We start from the raw sequence: 23,524 nt of genomic DNA, 5'->3' as shown, positions 1-23,524 counted from the left end.
GCCCTGACGGCTAACAGAACCGGGGTGAGTGAAGACCCCAAACCTCCCTACGCCCGCTCATATGTAGTGTTGCTGTGTGCTGTTCTAAAGTGCATTTAAAACACAGGAGAGCATGGTTCCTGCTTCCTCTCAGAGAGCAGCACGGCTCCTCCCGAAAACCCTTAGTGTCTATATGCATTTAAAATTGAGGGTAGGGCACCAGCGCCAGAGGTGGGTTGGAATACACCGACCACCCTCTGGATGCTGTAAAACGTGCCCACCCCCAAGGCCCTATATGTATGTGTTATGTGAGAGTGTGAGTAATGTGGATGTCTAGGTTGCAGAATAAAATTGAGGCACAGGCGGCCAGAAGGGGACAGAGGGGGAGTGCCTCCCCTGCACCTTGGTGACAGACCTGCACCCCAAGCCCTGCGTGTGTGGGTGGGTGTGGTAGAGCGGGAATAGGGAGGCAGCTGAGGATGGGGAGGGAAGAAAGGGAGGGGCAAGCAGCCCCTCCTTGGGGCCAGCTCCCCCACTGACCCCAGTAGGCACCCCCACACTCTGGAACCCACCAGGGCAAGGGGGGCCAGGCCCCCACCGGACCGGGGCCCGCAGCAGCAGCACCGCCCAGCCCCACAGAGTCCGGGGCAGCCTACCCAACTCCACCCCAGAGAAAACTGCACCCACCCCACCATCCAATCATCTCCCAAACTACACAAGACAATAGACACCCAGGTTGAGTTCTTTCTCCACCTCTCCTATATCTCTCCCCACACCTTCAGTGTGAGCTCCTATAGAGAGGAGACCACCTGCAAAGATATAACAACCTCCCCACCAGTTAGAGAGCCCCCTAGTTGGGCCAATGCACCAGAGGTCCCCTGCATTGTGGCTGAGCCCCCCTGCACCCACCTGCCCACAGCTCCAGCGACACAACAGCCAGGACCCAAGCCCCCAAGGCCCAGCCAGCACTCCAGACCGGGGGCAGAGCACCCCCAGACCCCCAAGCCTCCACGCCCGTCCCGGACCCACCCAGGGGCAGCCAGGCTACCAGGCCAGTAACCAACGTCCGCCATCACAGACCCTCCCCCATTTCCGCTGTACGCAGCCACATGGAAAACACCATCTAAGAGCTCCCAGAGCCCCTAACCAGGTCATGACCAAATCCCCCGGGTTAAGCCCTCCAGGGAAACGTCCCTAGGGACTCCCCAGATGCCCTAAGGCCGTCCCTACCCCCATATTAACCACAATAGCGAAGGCAGTACCAAACCATGACCCCCCACCCCCACTAGGTGATGAAGCCGATCAAAGGAGCCCAAAAGGATTGATCAAATGTGATGGCAGAGGCTGTATCAAGACTAATGTGATCTATTAGATGGTTTTTATATTGGTTAGAATTAAGATTATTTTTATTTTTCCAGTTAATGAGGACCATTTTCTTGGCAATGCATAGGGCCGTAAAAACAACGTGGGCTGTGTTTATTTCTGCAGTGACCTCATCCAAGTTGCCCAGCAAGCATACTAAAGGGGAGGCTGGAATGTTACATTTCAGACACTTTGATAAGTCTTCACATATCTCACGCCAAAATTTCTGAACTGGTGGACAGAACCAAAGAGCATGGATGTAATTGTCCGGTGTATTTGCTGTGCAGTGTGAGCAGTTGTTGGAAGGCGTATATCCCATCTTGAGCATCCTATGACCAGTATAGTGCACTCTGTGTAATATTTTGTATTGTATTAATTGCAAACTGGGATTTCTGATCCATTGAAAGGTTTTTAAGCATATCTGAGACCAAAGGTTTGGGTCTAAGCTCATCAATAAATCTGCTTCCCATTTTGCAATAGGAAGGGATATTGATTCATCTATTTTAGAAAGTGTTCTGTATATTTTAGACAATAATTTGGGGGGTTTTAGACTAAAGAAATAGTACCACACTTGGTGGTGTTTGTAATTCAGCTTCACTGGGATTAAATTTCTTTTTTATTATGGATTTAATTTCTTTAATTTGTTATTATCACAAAAGAAAATTTGGTCCATACAGTAAATTACTTGTCCTGCACTAATCAAGCAGAAAGCACCTCACAATTTACTATATTAACAACTAAATTTATTATCTGATCACTGGTTGGTCAAACCAGAATCTCTCCTCTTCCCCCCCTTTCACCAAAAGTTTCACATATTGTCCTGAAACCTGGAGAGTTAATTGTCAGCAGTGGATACACTCAGCATTTGATAACAAGTGTCTGTTAAATTTACACTATTTTAACACTGATGAGAGATAACAAGCTTATTTTCATTGTGTGTGTGTGTGTGTGTGTGTGTGTGTGTGTGCATTAGTAGGCAGGGTTAATGCCTGTGTGTGCAGTGGAGCTGCAGATTTAGCAGGGCATGTCCTTAAAACTGCCTTTCCTTCACACTTCTGTTTATGTGTGTTAGTGTGTGTTTCATTTTTACCTTTGTTGCAATCCTACATAGCCTTTCTCAACCTCCACAAGACAGTCAGCAACAGTTTTCCAACCCAATTTTCATGTGTTCTCACATTAACAACAACAGCCTTCATTTCTCCCCACTTCTCATAGCTTCTGTCTCTCTCCCACATCTGCAGTAGTTCACGGTTGTGGCATGTCAGGGGCCCAGTGGGCTGTTCTTCTTCAGATTTGCCTTTTGTCTTTCACGCTTTTGTGTCTCTACCTTTGCCATCAACTCCCAGTATGGCAAATGTGAAACTAAGACAGTCTTCTCAAGTCCATTCACACACAGTGATGTTGCTGGTGGTCATCTAATCGAATCACTTTATCACTTAAATAAATCATTTTAAGCATATTTGCACTGCACAAGACACTTACACATGTGGATTGCACAACCCTGGACATTATATTTCTTCATTTTCATTTAGTACCTGTACAGCTGCTGTCATTGTTCTATATTTCTTCATATATATTTCTATATTGTGTATTTATGTAATGTGTATTGTGTTGTACATTTATTTTATTTTCAACTTTAATTTTTACATTTTATTTTATTCCTTCCCAGTTAAATATACCCTTCATTTTAATTTTTATATTTATTTCCTATCCTATTCATAGTCTTTTCTTCTTTAGGTCACGAGCAGTTGTCTAAGCATTTCACTGCATATTGTACTGTGTAGGACTGTGTATGTGACAAATAAAATTTGAATTTGATTTGAATTTGGTGAACCTCTCAGCTTGTGATTGGGAGTGTATGCTTCCGTCCAGGATGACATTTGTATGTGCTGCTGAACCCTTTAATGTTTAAGATTTAGGGCAGTGCTGCTGTCGGTTCACCTTGTTAACTCTTGAAACCAACGCCTTTGCTCTTGAACTGGATTTTGTCTTCTGGGAGAGATTAATTGTCCTCGAAGCTTGTTCTTTAGTGCAAGATATACATGGGGATGAAGCTGTATAATATTCAACCAAAACACAGGTTCGGTGTGGTTCCAATTATGTAAATTATCATTTTTCTCTGGCCGCTGTGCCGTGGAGGACATTGATCCAGTTCCGTAGTCACCTGTAATAACAGACTGAGACACTTATTTAATATCATTTTCATCACTGCTCAATAACACTTTCCCTCTCTTATTCTTCTATCCACATTTTAACACATCTCTTTCCATCACTCTCTGTTATACACACACCCACAGCACTTCTTAGACACACACACACACACACACACACACACACACACACACACTTCTCTTTACTGCATTCCTCAGTTTCTACACACTTCATACTCCATGTTTTCTGTTCCATATTTCTGGAAGAGGAGAAAAAAAAATATCATGCAATCAAAACCTGGATCCCGGAGGGATGCCTCCTACGGCCTCACTGGCCGTACTGCTGAGCTCAGCTTTGCAGACAAGCGCATTCACCGTCCGGCCTTTTCCTTGTGGTGCAAAAGTGCTAAACACCGTAGACCAAGCCTCTTCAAATGGCGGCCCGCGGGCCACATGCGGCCCAGAAGCAACCTCCGAGTGGCCCTGCCCGTGGTCCTAGAAACACAGAGAAAAAAATAAAATAGAAATTCCTACAGCATAGTGTGGACTATGAATGCAACATTCCACCCACAATGCACCGTGTTGTAAACATATCAAGCTATCATCGTAATGTTTGATGTGACAACAGCATGTCTTTCTCAAAACACACGCGTAAAATTGACAATGAAAACCGTCGGTTTAACCTTGCCTGGACTGACAAGTACTTATTCATTTTACCGCAAAATGCAAACGCCAAACCAATGTGTTTAATTTGCAGTAAATGTGTTGCGGTACTTAAAGATTACAATTTACGAAGCCATCACAATGACAAACACCAGACTTTCTGCAAAAACTTTCCAGAGGGATCTCAGGAGAGAGCTGCAAAAGTACAGAGTTTAATTGCATCTTACAACCGGAGTCTTACTAGGATGGTGAGGTCATGTACAGCTCAAGAGAGAGCTGCAGCAGCTTCCCTTCGTGTTTGCTGGATCTTGGCGAAGAAGAAAAGACCTTTTACAGATTCTGAAACCGTGAAAGAGTGCATGCTGGCCGTGGTGGATGAGGTGATAAACGACGAAAAAATTAAAGTGAGTGTGACATCTGCTATTGAAAACGTGCCCCTGTCAGACAGTTCAAATATTCGTAGGATTGAAGTTCTGGCTTCGGACGTGTTTGAAATGCTGTTAGATGACCTGAAGAAAACTGAAGTAATGTCTATAGCAGTAGATGAGTCCACAGACAGAACTGATAATGCACAGTTGTGCATATATGTCCGTTTTTTGATGGCAAATGCTTCAGAGGGGAACTGCTTGGCTTACTGCCACTAGAGGGACACACAACTGGTGAAATAATGTTTGTGAAGATTTCAGCTTTTTTCAAGGATAATGGTCTGGATATGAAGAGTGTCTGTTTGCTAGTTACCGATGGGGCTCCATCCATGGCAGGAAAAGTGAGTGGTTTGGCAGCGCGGTGGTTGGCTGTTGCACCTCAGATGAGAACCTTACACTGCATTGTTCATCAGACTGTGTTGTGTGCAAAACTAAGCGCGGAGCTCAAAACGACAATGGACACCGTGATGGCTACAATTAATTTTATTTGCTCAACATCAAGCCTCCAGCACCGCTTATTCCGCATGCTGCTCTCAGAAATGTCTGCTGAGCACCATGACCTTCTATTGCACAATGATGTCAGGTGGCTGTCCAAAGGCAGGGCACTGGAGCGTTTCTGTGATCTCAAAGAGGAGATCACAGCTTTCCTCTGCAACAGCAGGCAAAAAAAAGCAGAAACATACTTGAATCGCATAATGGACAACAGCTTCATGGCCAGTGTCTGCTTTCTGACTGACATATTCAAACACATGAATGACCTCAATGTGGGACTACAAGGCAGGGGCAAAACTGTCATTGAACTTGTGGAACAGATGCGTGCATTCCAAGTCAAGTTGAACCTCTTCGAAACTGACTTGAGCACAGGCCGGTTGCTGCATTTTCCAACACTCCGCAAATGCATCTCATCATCAACACAAGTCACAGATGTGATGACTGATTTCATTGTGAGGTTGAAAGAGAACTTTTCTGGTCGACTAGATGGACTTGCTTTACCCACAGAGGTGATGAGTTTTGCCAGAGACCCATTTAGTGTTTCAACAGAAGGCGACTTGTCCATCAGAGCAAAGGAAGTGGTCCCCTCCACTGACGAGGGGAAGTTCATACTGGAACTTGTTGACATGCAGTCATCCTTAGCCATGGCACAGGATCTTCGCACTAACGGACCTGCAAAGTTTTGGACTGATGTCAATACACACCAGTTCCCTAACGTTAAGAAAGTAGCAGTCGTCATCCTCAGTATGTTTGGGTCAACGTACACATGTGAATCAAGCTTTTCACACATGAACTCAATAAAAAGCAGCTCTCGTTGTTCACTGACTGACAACACGCTTTACCATTGCCTTCGGATTGCACTGACATCTTATGAGCCAACAGTTGCCGCAATTGTTCAGAAAAAAAAAAAGTCACTTCTCCCATTAATAATGTCAGGGTAACTATAGCCCACATATCAACATAATGTGGAATGTCTAACAAGCCATGCCTAATTACAGGGGTTGATATAAAACAAAACTGTATTACCTCAGTGTGCAGCAGTAAATGTTGTATTCTTATGTGTTACTGCTATGGGTTCGTGCACTGATAGGATTGACTGTTCTATTTTAATTGTGTTAAATGCACTTTAAGATGTGTCTGGGTTACATATATATTGAAAGGGAACTTTAAAAATGTTTTTTTTTTATTTCATGTGAAGAAGTAGTAGTGGAGAAGGATGGAGTTTTTGATGTGCATTTGTGAGATGTCACCAGATTTAAAAGGGACAAAATGAATAAACATTACTTGTTTTTCAATACGTTTGTGTTGGTTTTAAATTTATCACGATAGGCTGCTAAAAAATATCTGGCCCAGATAAATTCCTTGTTTTGAAAATCTGGCCCAACCAACCTTTTAGTTGAATAGCCATGCCATAGACTAAGGACTGAGTCCTTCCCATGACAGTCCTGAAATCAGGCGTCAAATTCCTGAGATTTTCCTCCCAGTGGTCCATCCAAAAAAAAAAAAAGTCAAAAAAAAAAAAAAAAAAAAAAAAAAAAAACCTCTTTTCTCTGTCAACATCTTTCTCTCACACAACCATCTTCCACACACTTGGAACTTTCAACCAGACCACGTAGAAGAATGCCTCCCACGGCTCCAGTAGCCATTTTGCTGAGCTCAGCGTCCGTTGTACGAACACGCACGTCCGCTGTTTGGCCTTTCTGCCTTTTTTAACTGGTGCAAAAGTGCTAATATACCATACACTAGAATGCCTAAATTGTTGAGCTTCTAAGATCCTGCACTTACTACTGCAACAAGGCGCAAATTCTCACACCCCAATACCCAAATTTGTGGAGTTTCTAGGACCTGCATGTACTTGTTGCAGTAATAAGGAACCGAGGCTTTTCCCGTCGGTCTGGTTAAAAACCCTGCCCAAATCAAAGCAGCTCACCATTGCAAATCCTTTGCAGTCTGTCTCTTGGTTCGTTAAAAAAATCCTGCATGTGTAAATCACTGAAGCACACGTCGTGGTTTCCCCCCCCCCTCCTTTTTTTTTTTGGAAAACAAGGGAACGGTGGGACTGAGGCAATTTTACCTCAGGATGGCCAGTCACCGCGTGCCCGTGATTTAGCAAAACTCACTGGAGGAAACCTGCCGACAACGCCAAATTGTTGTGGAAAATTCACCAATAACCTGCAACACACCCAGTGAGCTTGATTTGAAGTGGGTTTAATAAGCACATTGCAATTTGGAGAGAGCATCCCAGTGAAACACTAGGATCGTCTCTGAATTGTGGCCGCCGCCCTTACATCTTATATACAGAAACACAGACAAAGAACATTCCACAGATTCTTACATGTTGGCCCCTCTCAGAGGCGGGGCGGGGGGGGGGGGTTATACCTCCTCCCTCACAGAGAATATTTTATGACCTTCAAAGGACCTTTGCAAGCTCCTTTGACTACGATGACCTGGATGACTGAGAACCTTCACAGACATTTTATGACCTTGTTTTCTGCTTGATCGTCACCTAAGGATTTACATCCCTGATAAGGAGAAGAATTCCCACTGAGTGTTCAATGTCTCCCATTACAATGGCCTCACTGTGTTAACACTCAAATCCGTTAAATGCAAACTGGTGACAAGGGTGCTCTTACTATAGTAAAGTGAGAAAGTGATATTACTATAACTAATGTGATTAATACATGAGAAGAAAAATCTGCTAATTTTCAACAATTGTCCCTTGTTGGGCTTACAATCAAAATAAATACATTTTACCATAAAACACACTTTTTCAGAAAACCAAAATACATCGTGAATGTAACTACAATTAATAGACAATAAATAAAAATAAAATCATTAGTTAAAATGACTACATCTCTGATTTCCTTTTAACCAAACTTTAACCTTCAATAGAAAGGATCTGATGTCTGTAATCAATTTGATTTTGGTTGGAAGTGCATTCCACAGATTACAAGCCTTTATGGAAAATGCCGACTGACCAAATTTAGATCTGGGATATGATATCTTGCAGTTTCCGTTCACCATGCTTCTAGTAATACGATTACTTTCTTGTCTCTGGATGTATCTATTAAGACACTCTGGGGCCACCCTATTTATACATTTTAAGACTAATTTAAGGAAACACAAATGATTAAAACTCTTAAAACTAAGTAGATTATATTTCTCTAAAATGTGACAATGATGCCAGGGCTGCACGATTTTGCATAAAATGAGAATCACGATTTCTTTGCTTAGAATTGAGATTAACGATTCTCTCATGATTTTCTTTTCCAATATAAATATTTATTGCACTTACTAACTGCACGTCAACTTCCTAACAGTTGAGACTGAACATAAAAACAATTAATGTCTCAATTGTCTACTCTTACTTACAAAACCTTAAAATACTTCTAACAATAACATTTTGAACAGTATTCTTTCCGTGTGTAAGGTGATGAGAGGTACGTATTAGGTTTGTTTCTTAAAATGTAAACCACAATTATTAACAAAATATAACGCTTAGTTTGGCTGGACCATGAGGGTCTGCAGCCTTAAAGTACTTAGTCTCAACGATGCTCAAGGGCCGCGTACTTAAAGACCGCTAAGGTCGGAAGTGCGAGGCTTGTGAAATGGGACGGTCTAACCTCCGTTGCGCTGCCCAGGTTGCCTAGCAACCATGATACTAACAGCTGGAAACGTTTCATACAGCTTTGTTTGACAGAAATGAAGGAGAAAATCTTTTGTTCATTTGTTTGTTTGTTTCTACATGAGCTTTGATCATTCTCTGTAAGATTAAGCTCAGCTATTGAACGGCGTATATTTTAAAGGCTTTAAAACCAAGTTAGTACAAACGTCACTAATGTCACATAACTTTGCCGACATGTGGCCAACAGTAATGTTTTAATGTTCTTCGTTATTAAACATTTGCACATAAATAAGTGACATAATATTCAGTACTTACTTAAAGTTTATTCTGCGGGCGCCCCTCATCCGCCGTTTTTTTCGGCAAAATTATCCACACCCACCGCCGCGCTATGCATTCTGGGATATTTTGGGCCACGAAGTCTACACAGCCACATCCTTAAAATTCAGGGAAATGAAGAACGCATTTGAGGGCCGCATTTTGAGCAGCCTTCGAATTGAGACAGCCTTCGTTGCATTGCGGTGACGTAATCGGCCTTAAAATGCGGCCTTTAAGGCTGCAGACTCTGAATTGGGATACAGCCACAGACTAAATACACACAAGGGTGATTAGGGGAAGTGAAAACACATGGGGAAACAGCTGACACTAGTCTGACATAACGAGACAAAGGAAGCAAAGCTGACTACACTGACATAGGACACAGACCTTCAAAATAAAACAGGAAACATGAGATGCAGACATGACATTACAAACTTGATAACATAACACACGCAGCATGAAACACAAAGGGTGAGGGAAACTTAAATACAGGGGAAGAAAATACAAGAGGAATCTAATAACCAAATGAACTTTGCTGAACTAAAGAACTTAAACATAAACCATAAACATCAAAAATGAACTAGAACTCAAAACACTGGTTCAAAAGACCCAGGAACGTGACAAATGCATAAATAACTGAGCTGCTGAAGTAGGTATATAGTGCTGAATTAACTCAAAACAATTCAGATTAGCCTTGACCGTCTTAGCAATCTTCTTTACATGCTTGTCAAATTTAAGACATAAATCAAAAATTATTCCTAAAAACTTGAAATCTTTGACCTCTTATTTCTTCGTTCCTTAACTGGATTTTAAACTGATCGTTTATCTGATCAGCAGGAACAAGAAACTAAGAATCTGTTAGTCTCGCCGATGCAGCCCCCTCTAGCTTCTGCCCGGTGGCTACTGGGTGACCCCTCGTCTGGGGATCCTCAGCCCTTCCCATGAGGGTGGCACGGATGCCCTCCGGTGGTCCTCCTTGGGCTCTTGCACTCTGGGGCCTCTGGATGTCTGGGGCCTGGATCTCCTCCATGCCTGCTTCATGCCCTGGGGGACAGGGCTATGGCTCTCTACATCCTCTTGCAGACCATTACATGGGGAAACCATTTGAATACAAGCGCGCTGATCCACACAGGTGTGCACACGGGTGTTCACTGTTCGTAGACTTAAATCACACCTTTCTTGGCTGCTACTTCAAAGCACATTGTGCGCTGTCTGTCCTGCGTGCTGCACAACAACATTCAATATTTAGTATTTATTGCTGTTTACACTTAGCTAGATTAATGCGATGGTGTTGTGTTTAGTATGTTGCTTTGGTTTTTTTTTGCTTGTGTTCTATTCTTTTTCTCTCAACAGGTGATCCAGGAGATATTTTTTTTCCCCCCCTTTCTCACTGTCCCTCTCCCCTTCTGTTTTTCTTTTCCTTCCTCTTTCTTTCTCCCTTTCCTATCCCTCACTCATGTCTGTCCCGTCTGTAACAACTGAAAATAAAATAAATAATAAAAACAAAGGTCGATCAAATGGACCAATACGGCAATGCCATGATGATCCATTTGGCAAAATGAATCCATTGGGTATCCTTGTTGGTCTTCAGACAACAATTCTGACGGCTAAAGAACCAAATGGAACAGGCAAAAAAAAAAAAAAAAAGAATCTGTTAGTCTCACTCTTTTAAACCCTCTGCTGCATTCTGTTCACCCCTGCTATCATTCAATCACCTTTCCTAATATAATATTAGTCCACTAGTTCATATATCGCTTCTCATCTTACTAAGTGAACCTAACTAGATGATAAAATCAGAAACACAGGCTTAAAATACCATCTGGTATTCATGAGCTTCATTGCATGTGTGTGTATGTGTTAGTAGGAATAAAACATTCTGTGCTTATGCATGTCGTTTTAATTACTTTACCCCTTTTTCTGAAACAAATCTCTGCGTACTACACCTTCTTGTTTCAGAAACATCTAAAGAAGAAAGTCTTTATTGTAGTCAGGCACAGCTAAATTCTGCTTGTGAGTTAACCTAGCCAACCACTCTGTGTGTTGTTAACACCTTCAACATGTACCCCCTCGTGATGTGTGCCAATTCGTGGCTCAAGAGTTGGGAGTTCGCCTTGTAATCGGAAGGTTGTAATCGAGCCCCGGCTTGGACAGTCTCGGTCGTTGTGTCCTTGGGCAAGACACTTCACCCGCCTACTGGTGGTGGTCAGAGGGCCCGGTGGCGCCAGTGTCCGGCAGCCTCGCCTTTGGCAGTGGGCCCCAGGGTGGCTGTGGCTACAATGTAGCTGCCATCACCAGTGTGTGAATGTGTGGGTGAATGGGTGGGTGACTGGATATGTAAAGCCCTTTGGGGTCCTTAGGGACTAGTAAAGCGCAATATAAAAATACAGGCCATTTACTTCCTCTATGTCCTCTATTTGTACCACCATATGGAGAACCACAATAGCCACACACATCGAAATACATAATTCTTAGATGCTTAGATGATAAATTGTAGAATAAATCCTCCATTTGTAAAATAATTTTAGAATTCCACATTAACAAAGTGAGTTTTGAAATGTTTTTTAAAAACCTCATTACCATCCTAGGGGAGCTAGGATGGTAATGAGGTGCTTGAAATGTTGTAGGTGGCTGAGTTTCTACTGCTACCATTGAGACTGATCAGGACTCCGTCTTTGTGGATCTATGGAAGTCCATATATACAGGGTGTAGCATCCCCTGGGTAAAGGCGGTGATGTGCAGGGGGGTCAGGTGTTTTTCCCTTTCAAGTTCTTGTAGGCAACTGATGACTTTCTTTTTGTAGTTGCTTCTGGGGTTTCACCTTGAAGCTTCATAGGCATTGTTGTCACTGAGGAGTTTAGTCATGTTTATTTGCTCTGCTTCTTTTTGTCAGGGATAAATAGAATAGAATAGAATAGAATTCAACTTTATTGTCATTGCACATGCACAGGTAAAGGGCAACGAAATGCAGTTTGCATCCATCCAGAAGTGCTTTAGTGATATAGATATATTACAATATATATTAGCAATAATATAGATATGTAAGTATATTACAGAAATGGGTCTATTATGGTATGTTATAATGTATGAAATATGTTGTGAATATTCTATAAGTATAAGTAGGTACAGGCTGTAGTGAGTACAAGCTATGTACAGGCTATGAACAGGATATAAATATGATCCTATTATATATAAAATACATATAGATACTTTTTTGTGTCCCAGCTGAGTAACAGGAGGAGAAGAGTGGTGGTGCAGAAGAGGAACAATTTCAGCCTGTTGGACTCAGCTCAGCCACTACAGAGGAAACAATGACTTCAACACAAAAGGTGAGAAAAACATCACAGTTACACTGTTATTGAAACTGTGTGCACAGCTAGTCGGTTTTTAAAAACCCGTTAACAGCAGCTTTATCTTTTCCATCCTGGGCTCCTCCATATCTACAGAATCTACATTCACAACCAAGAACCACAGAAGTTACAAGAAAATACAAAGATCATATTTTCTCTACACACATTGAAACAACAATATCATCAGTTGAACTCACAATTTTTTCTGAAGTAAAAGAGTTTCTCTGCTGATCAATATTTCTTCAATAATGTCATTTTCATTACAACTCTCATTGTAACACATCATTGTAATGTGATACTATTACCACAAGGTGGTGGTAACACACCTACAATGGGTTTTTTTTACAGGTTTGATTCCACCAATGGAGGGAGTTTCAGTTTGTTCCACGACTGCATTTCACTCACTGCCTCTGTTTGTATCTCTGTCACTACAGGACCAACATGGAGCAAGAAGTCAGCGCTCTCAGGAGGCTGACAAACGTCACAGAAGAAAGGGAGAGAAAACCTACAGCTGTGACTTGTGTGGGAAGGAATTTACCCTGGCTGGAAGCTTAAAAACTCACCAACTCATCCACAGTGGAGTTAAAGCGTATAGTTGTGACTTGTGTGGAAAGTCTTTTACCCAGGCTGGACACTTAAAAACTCACCAACTCATCCACAGTGGAGTTAAAGCATACAGTTGTGACTTGTGTGGAAAGTCTTTTACCCTGCCTCAAAACTTAAAAACACACCAAGTCATCCACAGTGGAGTTAAACCTTACAGCTGTGAGTTGTGTGGAAAGTCTTTTACCTGGGCTCAAACCTTAAAAACACACCAACTCATCCACAGTGGAGTTAAAGCTTACAGCTGTGACTTGTGTGGAAAGTCGTTTACCCTGGCTAAAACCTTAAAAACACACCAACTCATCCACAGTGGAGTTAAAGCTTACCGCTGTGAGTTTTGTGGAAAATCTTTTACCCGGGCTGGAGGCCTAAAAAAACACCAACTCATCCACAGTGGATTTAAAGCACACAGCTGTGAGTTATGTGGTAAGGCTTTTGCTCAAAATAGCAATTTACAGAAGCATCTAGTTACCCACTCTGGAATTAAGGCGTACAACTGTGACTTGTGTGGAAAGTCTTTTACCCAGGCTGGAAACTTAAAAACTCACCAACTCATCCACAGTGGAGTTAAAGCATACAGCTGTGACTTGTGTGGAAAGTCTTTTACCCAGGCTGGGGACTTAAAAAGACACCAAATCATCCACAGTGGAGTTAAACCTTACAGCTGTGACTTGTGTGGAAAGTCTTTTACCCTGCCTGGACACTTAAAAACTCACCAACTCATCCACAGTGGAGTTAAAGCGTACAGTTGTGACTTGTGTGGAAAGTCTTTTACCCTCGTTCAAAGCCTAAAAACACACCAATTCATCCACAGTGGAGTTAAACCTTACAGCTGTGAGTTGTGTGGAAAGTCTTTTACCCAGGCTGGAGACTTAAAAAGACACCAAATCATCCACAGTGGATTTAAACCTTACAGTTGTGACTTGTGTGGAAAGTCTTTTACACTGGCTCAAAGCCTAAAAACACACCAAGTCATCCACAGTGGAGTTAAACCTTACACCTGTGACTTGTGTGGAAAGTCTTTTACCCAGGCAAGAGACTTAAAAAGACACCAACTCATCCACAGTGGAGTTAAACCTTACAGCTGTGACTTGTGTGGAAAGTCTTTTACTCAGGCTGGAGACTTAAAAAGACACCAAATCTTTCACAGTGGAGTTAAACCTTACAGCTGTGACTTGTGTGGAAAGTCTTTTACCAAGGCTGGAGACTTAAAAAGACACCAAATCATTCACAGTGGAGTTAAACCTTACAGCTGTGACTTGTGTGGCAAGTCTTTTACCCAGGCTCAAAGCCTAAAAACACACAAACTGATCCACAGTGGAGTTAAACCTTACAGCTGTGAGTTTTGTGGAAAGTCTTTTACCCGGCCTGGAGGCCTTAAAAAGCACCAACTAATCCACAGTGGAGTTAAAGCACACAATTTTGAGTTGTGTGGTAAGGCTTTTGCTCAAAATAGCAATTTACAGAGGCATCTAGTTACCCACTCTGGAATTAAGGCGTACAGCTGCGACTTTTGTGGAAAAAGTTTCAGCGACAAACAATACCGAAATAGTCACCTACGGATTCACACTGGAAATGATGTTTACTGCTGTGATCAGTGTGGGAAACTGTTTGCAACAGATGCACACTTACAAAAACACATGTTTAGCCACACTGAGGAGAGACCTTATAAATGTGACCTGTGTGAGAAGACTTTTAAAGCTCCACATCAGCTGAATAAACACCAACAGATCCACACCAGAAAGTAACTCTAGAAGTGCAGTTACTTTGAGGTATGTATTTATTTTTTTATCTTGTAATTTTAACCTGATTGTTTGGTTATAATGTAAACAGTAAAATATAATTGGACGTTGGAAGAGATGCTCCTTATTTCAGGCGACGTTCAGGATAAAAATGTTGAAGGAATTCCCTGACTTACAATATCTTTGTTTAGAAGTGGAGCATGGATCCATTTCTCAACCCTGTCGTCACTGTGGTGGTGGGAAAGCGTTTCTCTGTGACCTTTGTAGAAAAACTTCCAATCATCAACGGGACCAAAAAACACATCAACGTAGCCACACTGGAGACAAAATGAACTACTGCAAAGAATGTGTGAGAGGCTTCCACACACCAAGTACATTAAAAATGCATGAACTCTTCCAAAGTGGGGTCAAAAAGCACATCTGTGACCAGTGTGGGTCATCCTTCACCACTGGACATGAGCTCAATGAAAAAGCATAAGCAAATCCACACAGGAGAGACACCATACAAGTGCAGACACTGTGACAAAAGCTTCTAACAATCAGGTCATTGTAACAAACATGAACGTACACACATGGAAGTGAACTTCAGCTGTTACCAGTGTGACAAGAGCTTCAGGAATCTCAGTTCATACTCTGAACACAAACAATTCAACACTGAAAATAAACTGTTTCACTGTTACCAATGTGCAAAAACATTCACTTCATTATCTGCTTTGTGCAAACATCAGCCTGATCATGTAAGACTGAAATCACTGGATCACAATGAAACTCAAGAGAGAGAAAGATCCTCTTCTGGTTTCAGCGTCAGAGTTAAAAACCTTGAGATCAGGCTCCAAAGAGTTCAGATGGAATCTCCTGTAAAGAGTGTCAGCTGATGTCACACTTGGATCTGATGAGGTAGCTCTGATTTCTGGACCTGCAGTGAATAATCCTGAATGTTACATTTAGGAACCTGCATGTATAGATATGCATATCAAGTTTGTTTTTTCCTTTTAGGAATTTAATTCTCTAAAATGTTATCCCTGTTACATTTTGATCTTTGTTCCCTTAGGACACAGTAATGTTTAGTAGTTGTATTCATTTTATGTGCTACCTAAGTAAAATTTCAATCCTTCATTCATATTTAATCTTTTGCTGTGGTAAAATCTTCTCTTAAATCATTTTCTCCCAAAACTACAAATATTTTCACAGCAGTTGCTCTTAAAACCTCCAAAATGAACTAAATCTGTCCACCAGCTTTGAAACAACACCTGCTGTGACTTTATGTCCAGAAAAAAGAAACTCAAGCTAAACTGGTTTTGGGCTGTACTTCCGTATAATGCCAGTTTGTACCAGAAGATGAAGCAGTGAGTCAGTGTAACATTTATTTAATTAGGCAAAGAACACATTCGTATTCACAGTGGCAGCAAAGAAATGTTGAAAGTTAAAAACAGCAGCACACATCAGGACCATTTTAAAGATCACAGGTGACTAATTTTACTTAATTCAAATTACTTCAAATTTTTGGCTCCTCCTTTCACTTTAGTGTATTTACTGTATCCTTGAAGTCCACGTGTTGTTTTTTAATGAATTCATTTTGATCCACATGTTCTGCAGCATTTTTCCTGTTGATTTGAAGTTTGTATTATGAAATCCTGATAATATTAAAGCGTTACTTATATTTGATGAACTCTGTGTAAAGTTTGTCTTATTAAACAGTTTGGTGTGAAAAATGAAGAAATGGTCTCAGAACAAGTAGTTTGAGCCCTGATTTCCAATTCAAACGAATTTAACACTTTTCAGTGGTACATGTGCAGCTTTATCAGAGGAGGCAAATTGGCTGTTCTCCACTCACACAGAACAGGGTTCCTGCAGCTCATTAAAAACTCTGAAATGATCTTCAAGGACAAAAATATTAGATTTTTCTCAAAAATGTGCTGTGGGCATGACGTTTTTAGAGAGTGTGTTTAAGATGCATTGTGATTAACATCTCACACATTCCAATAAAGCAGATGTTCCTGCATTGCAACAGCACTTTGCAGATGTGTTCTCCCCCCTGCCCATGTGCACGACTCTCATGGAGCACCACTTTGAAACGCAGCTGATTGGCAGATTCCCTTGTCTGCAGAGTCCAAAGACAAAAACGGCCTCCTCCACTCTGTATGGTTCGTACCAATTCGTCACACTTCCGTTTGGCTTGTTTGAAGCCCTGGCCATTTTTCAGCACCTCCTGTAGCGATAACTGTGTCCTCACACTGCATATGCTGTTTCCTACCTGGATGATGTCGTCATTCATAGTGATACCTTGGTGGAGCATGTGCAGTGGTTGGTCACAGTCCCGGATTCCCTGAGGCAGGCAGGGCTGATGGCAAACCCAGAAGAAATGTGTGGTTGGATGGAGGGAGGTACAGAGTTCTTTGGTACAATTTTGAGACCCCATTTGGAGGCTGATTACACCACAGTGACGTGATGAAGGCTGTCCCAATTTCAAATGCGGCCAGAAATGCGCCCTTCGTTTCCCCGGACTTGAAGGGTGAGTCAGGTGTATCAAGGATTTAATGAATCAATATCGCATTATTCATCACGTTATTAATCGATACCAACTTGGTATCGATTCGATATCAAGTCTACATCGGTATCGGATCGATTCTAGCCTGGTGAGATCGATTCTTTACTTTAATTTCTGCTCTTGTTTGCAATGCTGTGCATTCGGCAAAGACGAAACAGCCATGTCACCGGACTCGCTGCTTCCGTGTCAGCGAAGAGCAGGCAGACTTTGCTCCTCCTCCCCCCTCTTGTGTTTAGATGTTACGCTGTCATGTGACGTGACTTTGGGGGATTGTTAAGTTGTTTACATGTATATTCACCAGTTGTTTTTGTTGTTGAGAATTTTAATTGTAATTTTTGTATTATAGTTTCTCAACAGTACTTGTTTCTTTTAATTTGTTTACCGGTTTGCATGCAGGTTTTTATTTTTCTAGATTTCTCTAAAAAATGAATTTGAAAAGAATTGATAACTGTAAACCACCACGGCAGACCCAATGGCATTTTCATGCTTTGCAGCATCATTCATTCTTACAAGTCATCCAGCTTGTAAGAATAAAGGCTTTGCACCCCTGATGATCCACCAGGACAAACTCAGCAGTGTGTGAGGAAGAGGAGGAGGAAGATCCAGCAGCAGCTGACAGATGGAGAGAATAGACAGACTGTTCCCTGTTTGTGAAGGACTGCTAGAAATGTTTTAAATAACTAATTGTCTGTCCTGAATCAGTCTTATTAGGTAATTGTGTTTCCCTTAAGGCATTTCTCTGAATAAATAGGTTCATAAGTTTGAAATAAATAATTCTAAAAAGATTTGCCATTAAAAAATTAATATGTGTTGTTAAAATGAATAATTCATGCTCAACATACGTTTTAGTTAAAAGGAAAATATCGCTAAAATGTATTTCCTGTTCTGGCGGGGCACTTCCGGTTCCAGTCAAGCACTTCCGGTTTTGGTCAAGCACTCGGTTTTGCTGATAAACAGGCTGTATCCCAATTCAGGGTCTGCAACCTTAAAGTACGCAGCCTCAACAGTCCTCAAGGGCCGCGTACTCAAAGACTGCTAAGGCCGGAAGTGTAAGGCTTGTGAAATGGGACGGTCTAGCCTCCGTCGCGCTGCCCAGGTTGCCTAGCAACCATGATAGCTGGAAACGTGTGGTTGACAGAAATGAAGGAGAACATATTTTGTTCGGTTGTTTGTTTCTACATGAACTTTGTGTGATTTAATAAGTATCTGAGGCTGAGACCACAGGACTGTAAACATGATTGTTGGGCTTCATATCTGTACTGAACAGTCATATAAGATTAGCTAGTGTAGGAATGTTTAGCTTATTTTAGAGTTTAGAAATGTGTTAACATAGAATGTAGAATTATTGTAGAGACACTGACACTGCCCTCAATGCAATAAAGGCCTGACTGTGTCTTACTTACTTACTTGAACTTAGGAGTAGATTGTAGGAGACCCCTCCCCCACTTGAACAGTGAAAGTAAGACAAAGAGGAGTTAATGCTGAGTGGAAATTCCCCAGAGGATACCTGGGTGGGGTCTCAACATTTGTAACTGGATAACTGTGGTTTGGAAGGAAGATGGGTTTTTATGACTTCTAGGGAGTCACCTACACAACTGTGTCTGATAGAATGAAGAGTAGACTGATATATTAAATATTCCTTTATTGGGTGGGAAAATCAGACCATGTCATGACTGCTTGAAGTCATACAGAATAGACATCAGAGCCTTAAACAGGCTGACTTCTGCTAAATGGGTCAAACTGGGCAGAAAGTATCCAAACGCATAACATCCTTATAGAATATGATGTAACACTATAGAACAACTTACCTCAGGATATATAAAGCATATAAACAATTACAGCAATATGATGCAACAAACACAGCAGTGCTACTAATCCAAAATACTCAAAGCTTCATAGAACTGAAACAAACATTTATTTTTAGGTCCATTCTGCTGCTGATACATACTTTAGGTTTCTGGACATTAAACTTGTTGCTGCCTTTCACAGTGTGTAACTTGAAGGCCCTGAGTACTTTCTCCCACACTGAAAACACTGGGGTGATAAAATTATTTGAACATTACCTAATAAGACTGATTCAGGACAGACAATTAGTTATTCTAAACTTTCCTAGCAGTCCTTCACAAACAGGGAACAGTCTTGTCTATTCTCTTCATCTTTCAGCTGCTGCTGGCTCTTCCTCCTCCTCTTCCTCACACACTGCTGAGTTTGTCCTGGTGGATCATCAGGGGTGCAAAGCCTCACAGATGATGTGCAGCAGTGGGTCCCTCAGTCTGTCCTCACTCTGGACACTTGCAGTTGTCACACATGGAAATCAAATGTGTGATAAGATGCAGGATTCAAACACAAGTGTAACTTATAAATACATGTTCATACTTTTATTACACAATCAGAGAGAGAGTGCAGGACAGACAGGTGACAGTCTCAGGTGTATACACTGCTACAAACAGGAGGATTTAGTGTTTGTGTTATACGAGTGCTAAACAAGAAGAGTTCCCAGCTGGTACAGTGGACACATGTGTGACTCCTGTGATTAAAGCATCTTTCTTTCAGCTTAACGAGTGAACCGTCAGCTCGTTCAAACACACGTTAAAGTCCATTTGGCTCGACACCACCAAACAGAGGCAGCAATATAACATAGCTAACATTAACAGTGCAGTGAATCCTGCTTGTGCCGTGATATTCAGGACTGCAAACCGAGCAGCATCACTGACTTTCAGCTTGTTGTGTTTGTGGACATGTGACTGACTTTAATTATCCACAAAATCATCACATTCTCTGTAAGATTAAGGTCGACTATTGTATTATTATATTTTAAAGGCTTTAAAAGCAAGTAAAAGCTGAAAGTACCATCATCGCTAATGGCAAATAACTTTGCCGACATGTGGCCAACAGTAATGTTTTAATGTTCCTCATTATTAAACATTTGCACATAAATAAGTGACATAATATTCAGTACTTACTTTTCACAGTTTACTCTTCGGCCACTCCACTTCTGCCGTCTGTGGCAGAATTATCCACACCCACCGCTGCGCTATGAATTGTGGGATATATGGGAGCACGAAGTCTACACTGCCACAGCCTTAAAATTCAGGGAAATGAAGGACGCAATTGAGGGCCACATTTCGAGCAGCCTTTGAATTGGGACAGCCTTCGGCACGCCACTGTGACATAATCGGCCTTAAAATGCAGCCTTTAAGGCTGTAGACCCTGAATTGGGATACAGCCACAGTCTCCTCATGCTAAAGGCAGTATGGAGATGTAATCAAATGCCATCTACTCCGAATTATCAGGCTGGAACGCCGTAAGTTACTTTATATGACAGTTCATACAGATAGCTTTGGATATTAATATATATTTTGCTAACATGAATGTTTTAGTGAGAGTAATGCACTTTATTGATGTAAACATGCTTCTGCCTGTTGAGATGGAGTTTATTTTCTGTCATTTCAGTTTTCACCACATGTTCAAGGAGACAATTAAACAAGCTGCAACTAAACTCCAGGGTCTTCATTTGTGGTTTAACTCGGTGTCACCAACATCCTCGTTGAAAACACTACAGTAATGTTAAAATAATTTTATCATTCCAGTGTTTTCAGTGTGGGAGAAAGTACTCAGGGCCTTCAAGTTACACACTGTGAAAGGCAGCAACAAGTTTAATATTCAGAAACCTAAAGTATGTATCAGCAGCAGAATGGAGCTAAAAATAAATGTTTGTTTCAGTTCTATGAAGCTTTGAGTATTTAGCATTAGTAGTACTGCTGTGTTTGTTGAATAATATTGCTGTAATTGTTTATATGCTTTATATATTTTGAGGTAAGTTGATCTGTAGTTCTTGGAGTGACTTTGATAAAAGTTGTCATTGTTGTACTTAAATTTGTAAACCTTGTCTTAAACTGCAGATACATTCCATGTAAAGATTCTGGTTTCCTTATTTAGTAAGGAATGTTTACTTCCTGCCATTTATGGGCTCACCTGTGCTTGTAAACGGTGGACCGTTAAGGGGGTTAGGCCAGCCTAGCTCCAGACACCAAGAACCACCAACGCACCGATGCCTGAGGGAATCAGCCACGGGCAGGTAGTGTGGTGAGAGGAGATGGGCCTCCATATCTCGGGGGGCCTGAGATGTTCCCAGAGAGGTGGCGTCTAAGACCTGACCTGACATATAGACAGACGTACAGACACAAACGTGCATTCCCACCCTCATGCACACATAATGCACACATAAACAAATACTGGGCACTCACCCAATGTGGAAACAGATACAAATGGACACTCTACACACAGTGTCACACTTCCCAAACATACTCTATACCCCAGATCCAGGTACCCCTGCCCCCAGAGGGGGAAACAGCACCTAGACCCAGGAGATGTTACCCTTTTCCCTGGGATGGAGACAAGTAGACCGCCCCTGGCGTCACAGCAGCAGGGAGGACCTGCATCCCAGACCTCAACTACTGTGCTACAACACACGTAGTCTGACTCTTGTCTCATGATTTCATGTTTTGTGACTATTGGTAAATGGTAAATGGCCTGTATTTATATAGCGCCTTTCTAGTCCCTAAGGACCCAAAAGCGCTTTACATATCCAGTCATTCACCCATTCACACACACATTCACACACTGGTGATGGCAAGCTACGTTTGCATGCACTATTGTGAATTACTGAGGTTGCTCTAATATAATTTAGTACTGTAGTATAGTTTAGGGGCAGCACGGTGGTTAGCACTGTTGCCAAACAGCAAGAAGGTCCTGAGTTCAATTCCACCATCAGGCCGGGGTCTTTCTGTGTGGAGTTTGCATGTTCTACCCGTTAATTAATCAACCCATTACCCATAGATATGAATGTGAGCGCGAATGGTTATCTGTCTCTATGTGTTAGCCCTGCAACAAACTGGTGACCTTTCCAGGGTGAACCCCGCCTCTCGCCCTATGACAGCTGGGATAGGCTGCAGCACCCTCCGTGACCCTGAAAAGGATAAGCGAAGCGAATAGATGGATGGATAGTTTAGTACTTCATAGTTCAGCTCTTGTGTCCCTTGCCCTGGCAAACCGTGACATCTTGTGTCCCACTTGGATATTGAATCTTGTAACTCTGAGTCTCTTGCATGCCATAGTGTGGGTTAATTTTCAGTTTCTTAGTCCCCTGAGTTTGTAGCATCGTGTGTTAGTGTATGGGTTTGAGCAATTCCAGATGGTAGATTCATTTGCCTCTCACCTTTAGTTCATATTTAGTGATTTTGCCAAAATAAAATCTTGTTTTACACTGTTCCTCCAAGCCTCTGTGTGGTGTCTACATCTGAGTCCTCTTCCTTGTGTTGGCTTCCCGGTCGTGACAGAGCCTGAACTTATCTGATGTTCATGCTGATGAATATGGCCACAATGACACATATTTCCTTTCAATTTGGTTTTCAACTTGTTTTCTATCTTTTTTAAATTTAATTAACTGATTTTAATTCTCAAATTTTGCCACCTAATTCATTATTTCCAAAGATATGCACGTGGCACAGTAACAGTATCTTTAGCAGTAGCTCGGGACCTGACGGTAAATGTTTACTTTGTCTTTCTGAGATTTACTGATAGAAACCTTTGCAGAGAGAACAACACAGTATGAACAGTCTTCTCACAGGTACCTTAAGTGACCTTAAGGTTCTGTATAATTAGTGTTTATTAGTGATGTCCTTTGGTGTATTGTAGTCCTTAGGATTAAGTTTTACTTCACTGCAGTTCAGTGATTGATGGAGGAAAATTTATTGTAGTCACAGAGATCCTTAACAGGGAGGAGAAAAAGAGATACACTGGATCAAAACAATAAATTCTAAGAAAACAATATGTATTTAATTTTATCCAATCAAAACCCTCTTTATTCATAAAGCACTTCAAAATACCCAGCACAGGACCAATAGAATAAAACAAAATGGTACCAAAAAAAAAATACATACAAATTAAAACAGCCCTATATTTAAAACAAGACAAATAATAATAAACAAACAAACAGAAGAGGCCTGTCTTATCTCTAAAGGCAGATTGTTCCACAGCACAATCTCCTTTGTTTTTATGCTCAGTTCTGATTACATTAAGTCATCAGCTGGCATCTAAATACACATTTAGGGCGACCAAAAACCATCACCTCAGTCTTTTTGTCATTGAACAGATTTATCCAGAGGAGAGATGCATCAGTACAAACGATTTCATCCTTTAAACCTGGACTCTGTGAACGGCTTAATGTTCGATGTGCTAAATAATAGAAAACATTATTTCCCATCAGACCAT

General features: G+C 41.6%; 3 protein-coding genes across 4 annotated transcripts in view; 2 read left to right on the top strand and 1 right to left on the bottom strand.

Moving 5' to 3' along the window:
* LOC148103328 (uncharacterized) overlaps positions 1-15,268 on the top strand; it is a 34,496-nt gene extending 19,228 nt beyond the window's left edge. Inside the window, exons 2-3 of one of the 2 annotated variants that reach the window (XM_087831855.1) lie at positions 12,234-12,337; positions 12,793-15,268. In XM_087831855.1, the coding sequence (XP_087687981.1) occupies positions 12,320-12,337; positions 12,793-14,709 (1,935 nt within the window). In that variant the 5' untranslated portion in view covers positions 12,234-12,319 and the 3' untranslated portion in view covers positions 14,710-15,268. Of the gene's footprint in view, positions 1-12,233; positions 12,338-12,720 lie in introns of those variants that run through there. The other variant, XM_087831848.1, reaches the window with a different exon arrangement.
* Positions 1-23,524, top strand: part of LOC148103302 (polymeric immunoglobulin receptor-like) — a 796,664-nt gene that overhangs the window by 82,226 nt on the left and 690,914 nt on the right. The window lies entirely within an intron of this gene.
* LOC118456030 (cell adhesion molecule DSCAM-like) overlaps positions 1-23,524 on the bottom strand; it is a 533,233-nt gene that overhangs the window by 110,829 nt on the left and 398,880 nt on the right. The gene's annotated exons all lie outside the window — the stretch shown is intronic.

The sequence above is a fragment of the Neolamprologus brichardi genome, chromosome 3 (genome assembly GCF_056152115.1).
Source record: "Neolamprologus brichardi isolate AB-2024 chromosome 3, ASM5615211v1, whole genome shotgun sequence".
NCBI classification, from domain to species: domain Eukaryota; kingdom Metazoa; phylum Chordata; class Actinopteri; order Cichliformes; family Cichlidae; genus Neolamprologus; species Neolamprologus brichardi.
This window is presented reverse-complemented; position numbering and strand designations above follow the sequence as displayed.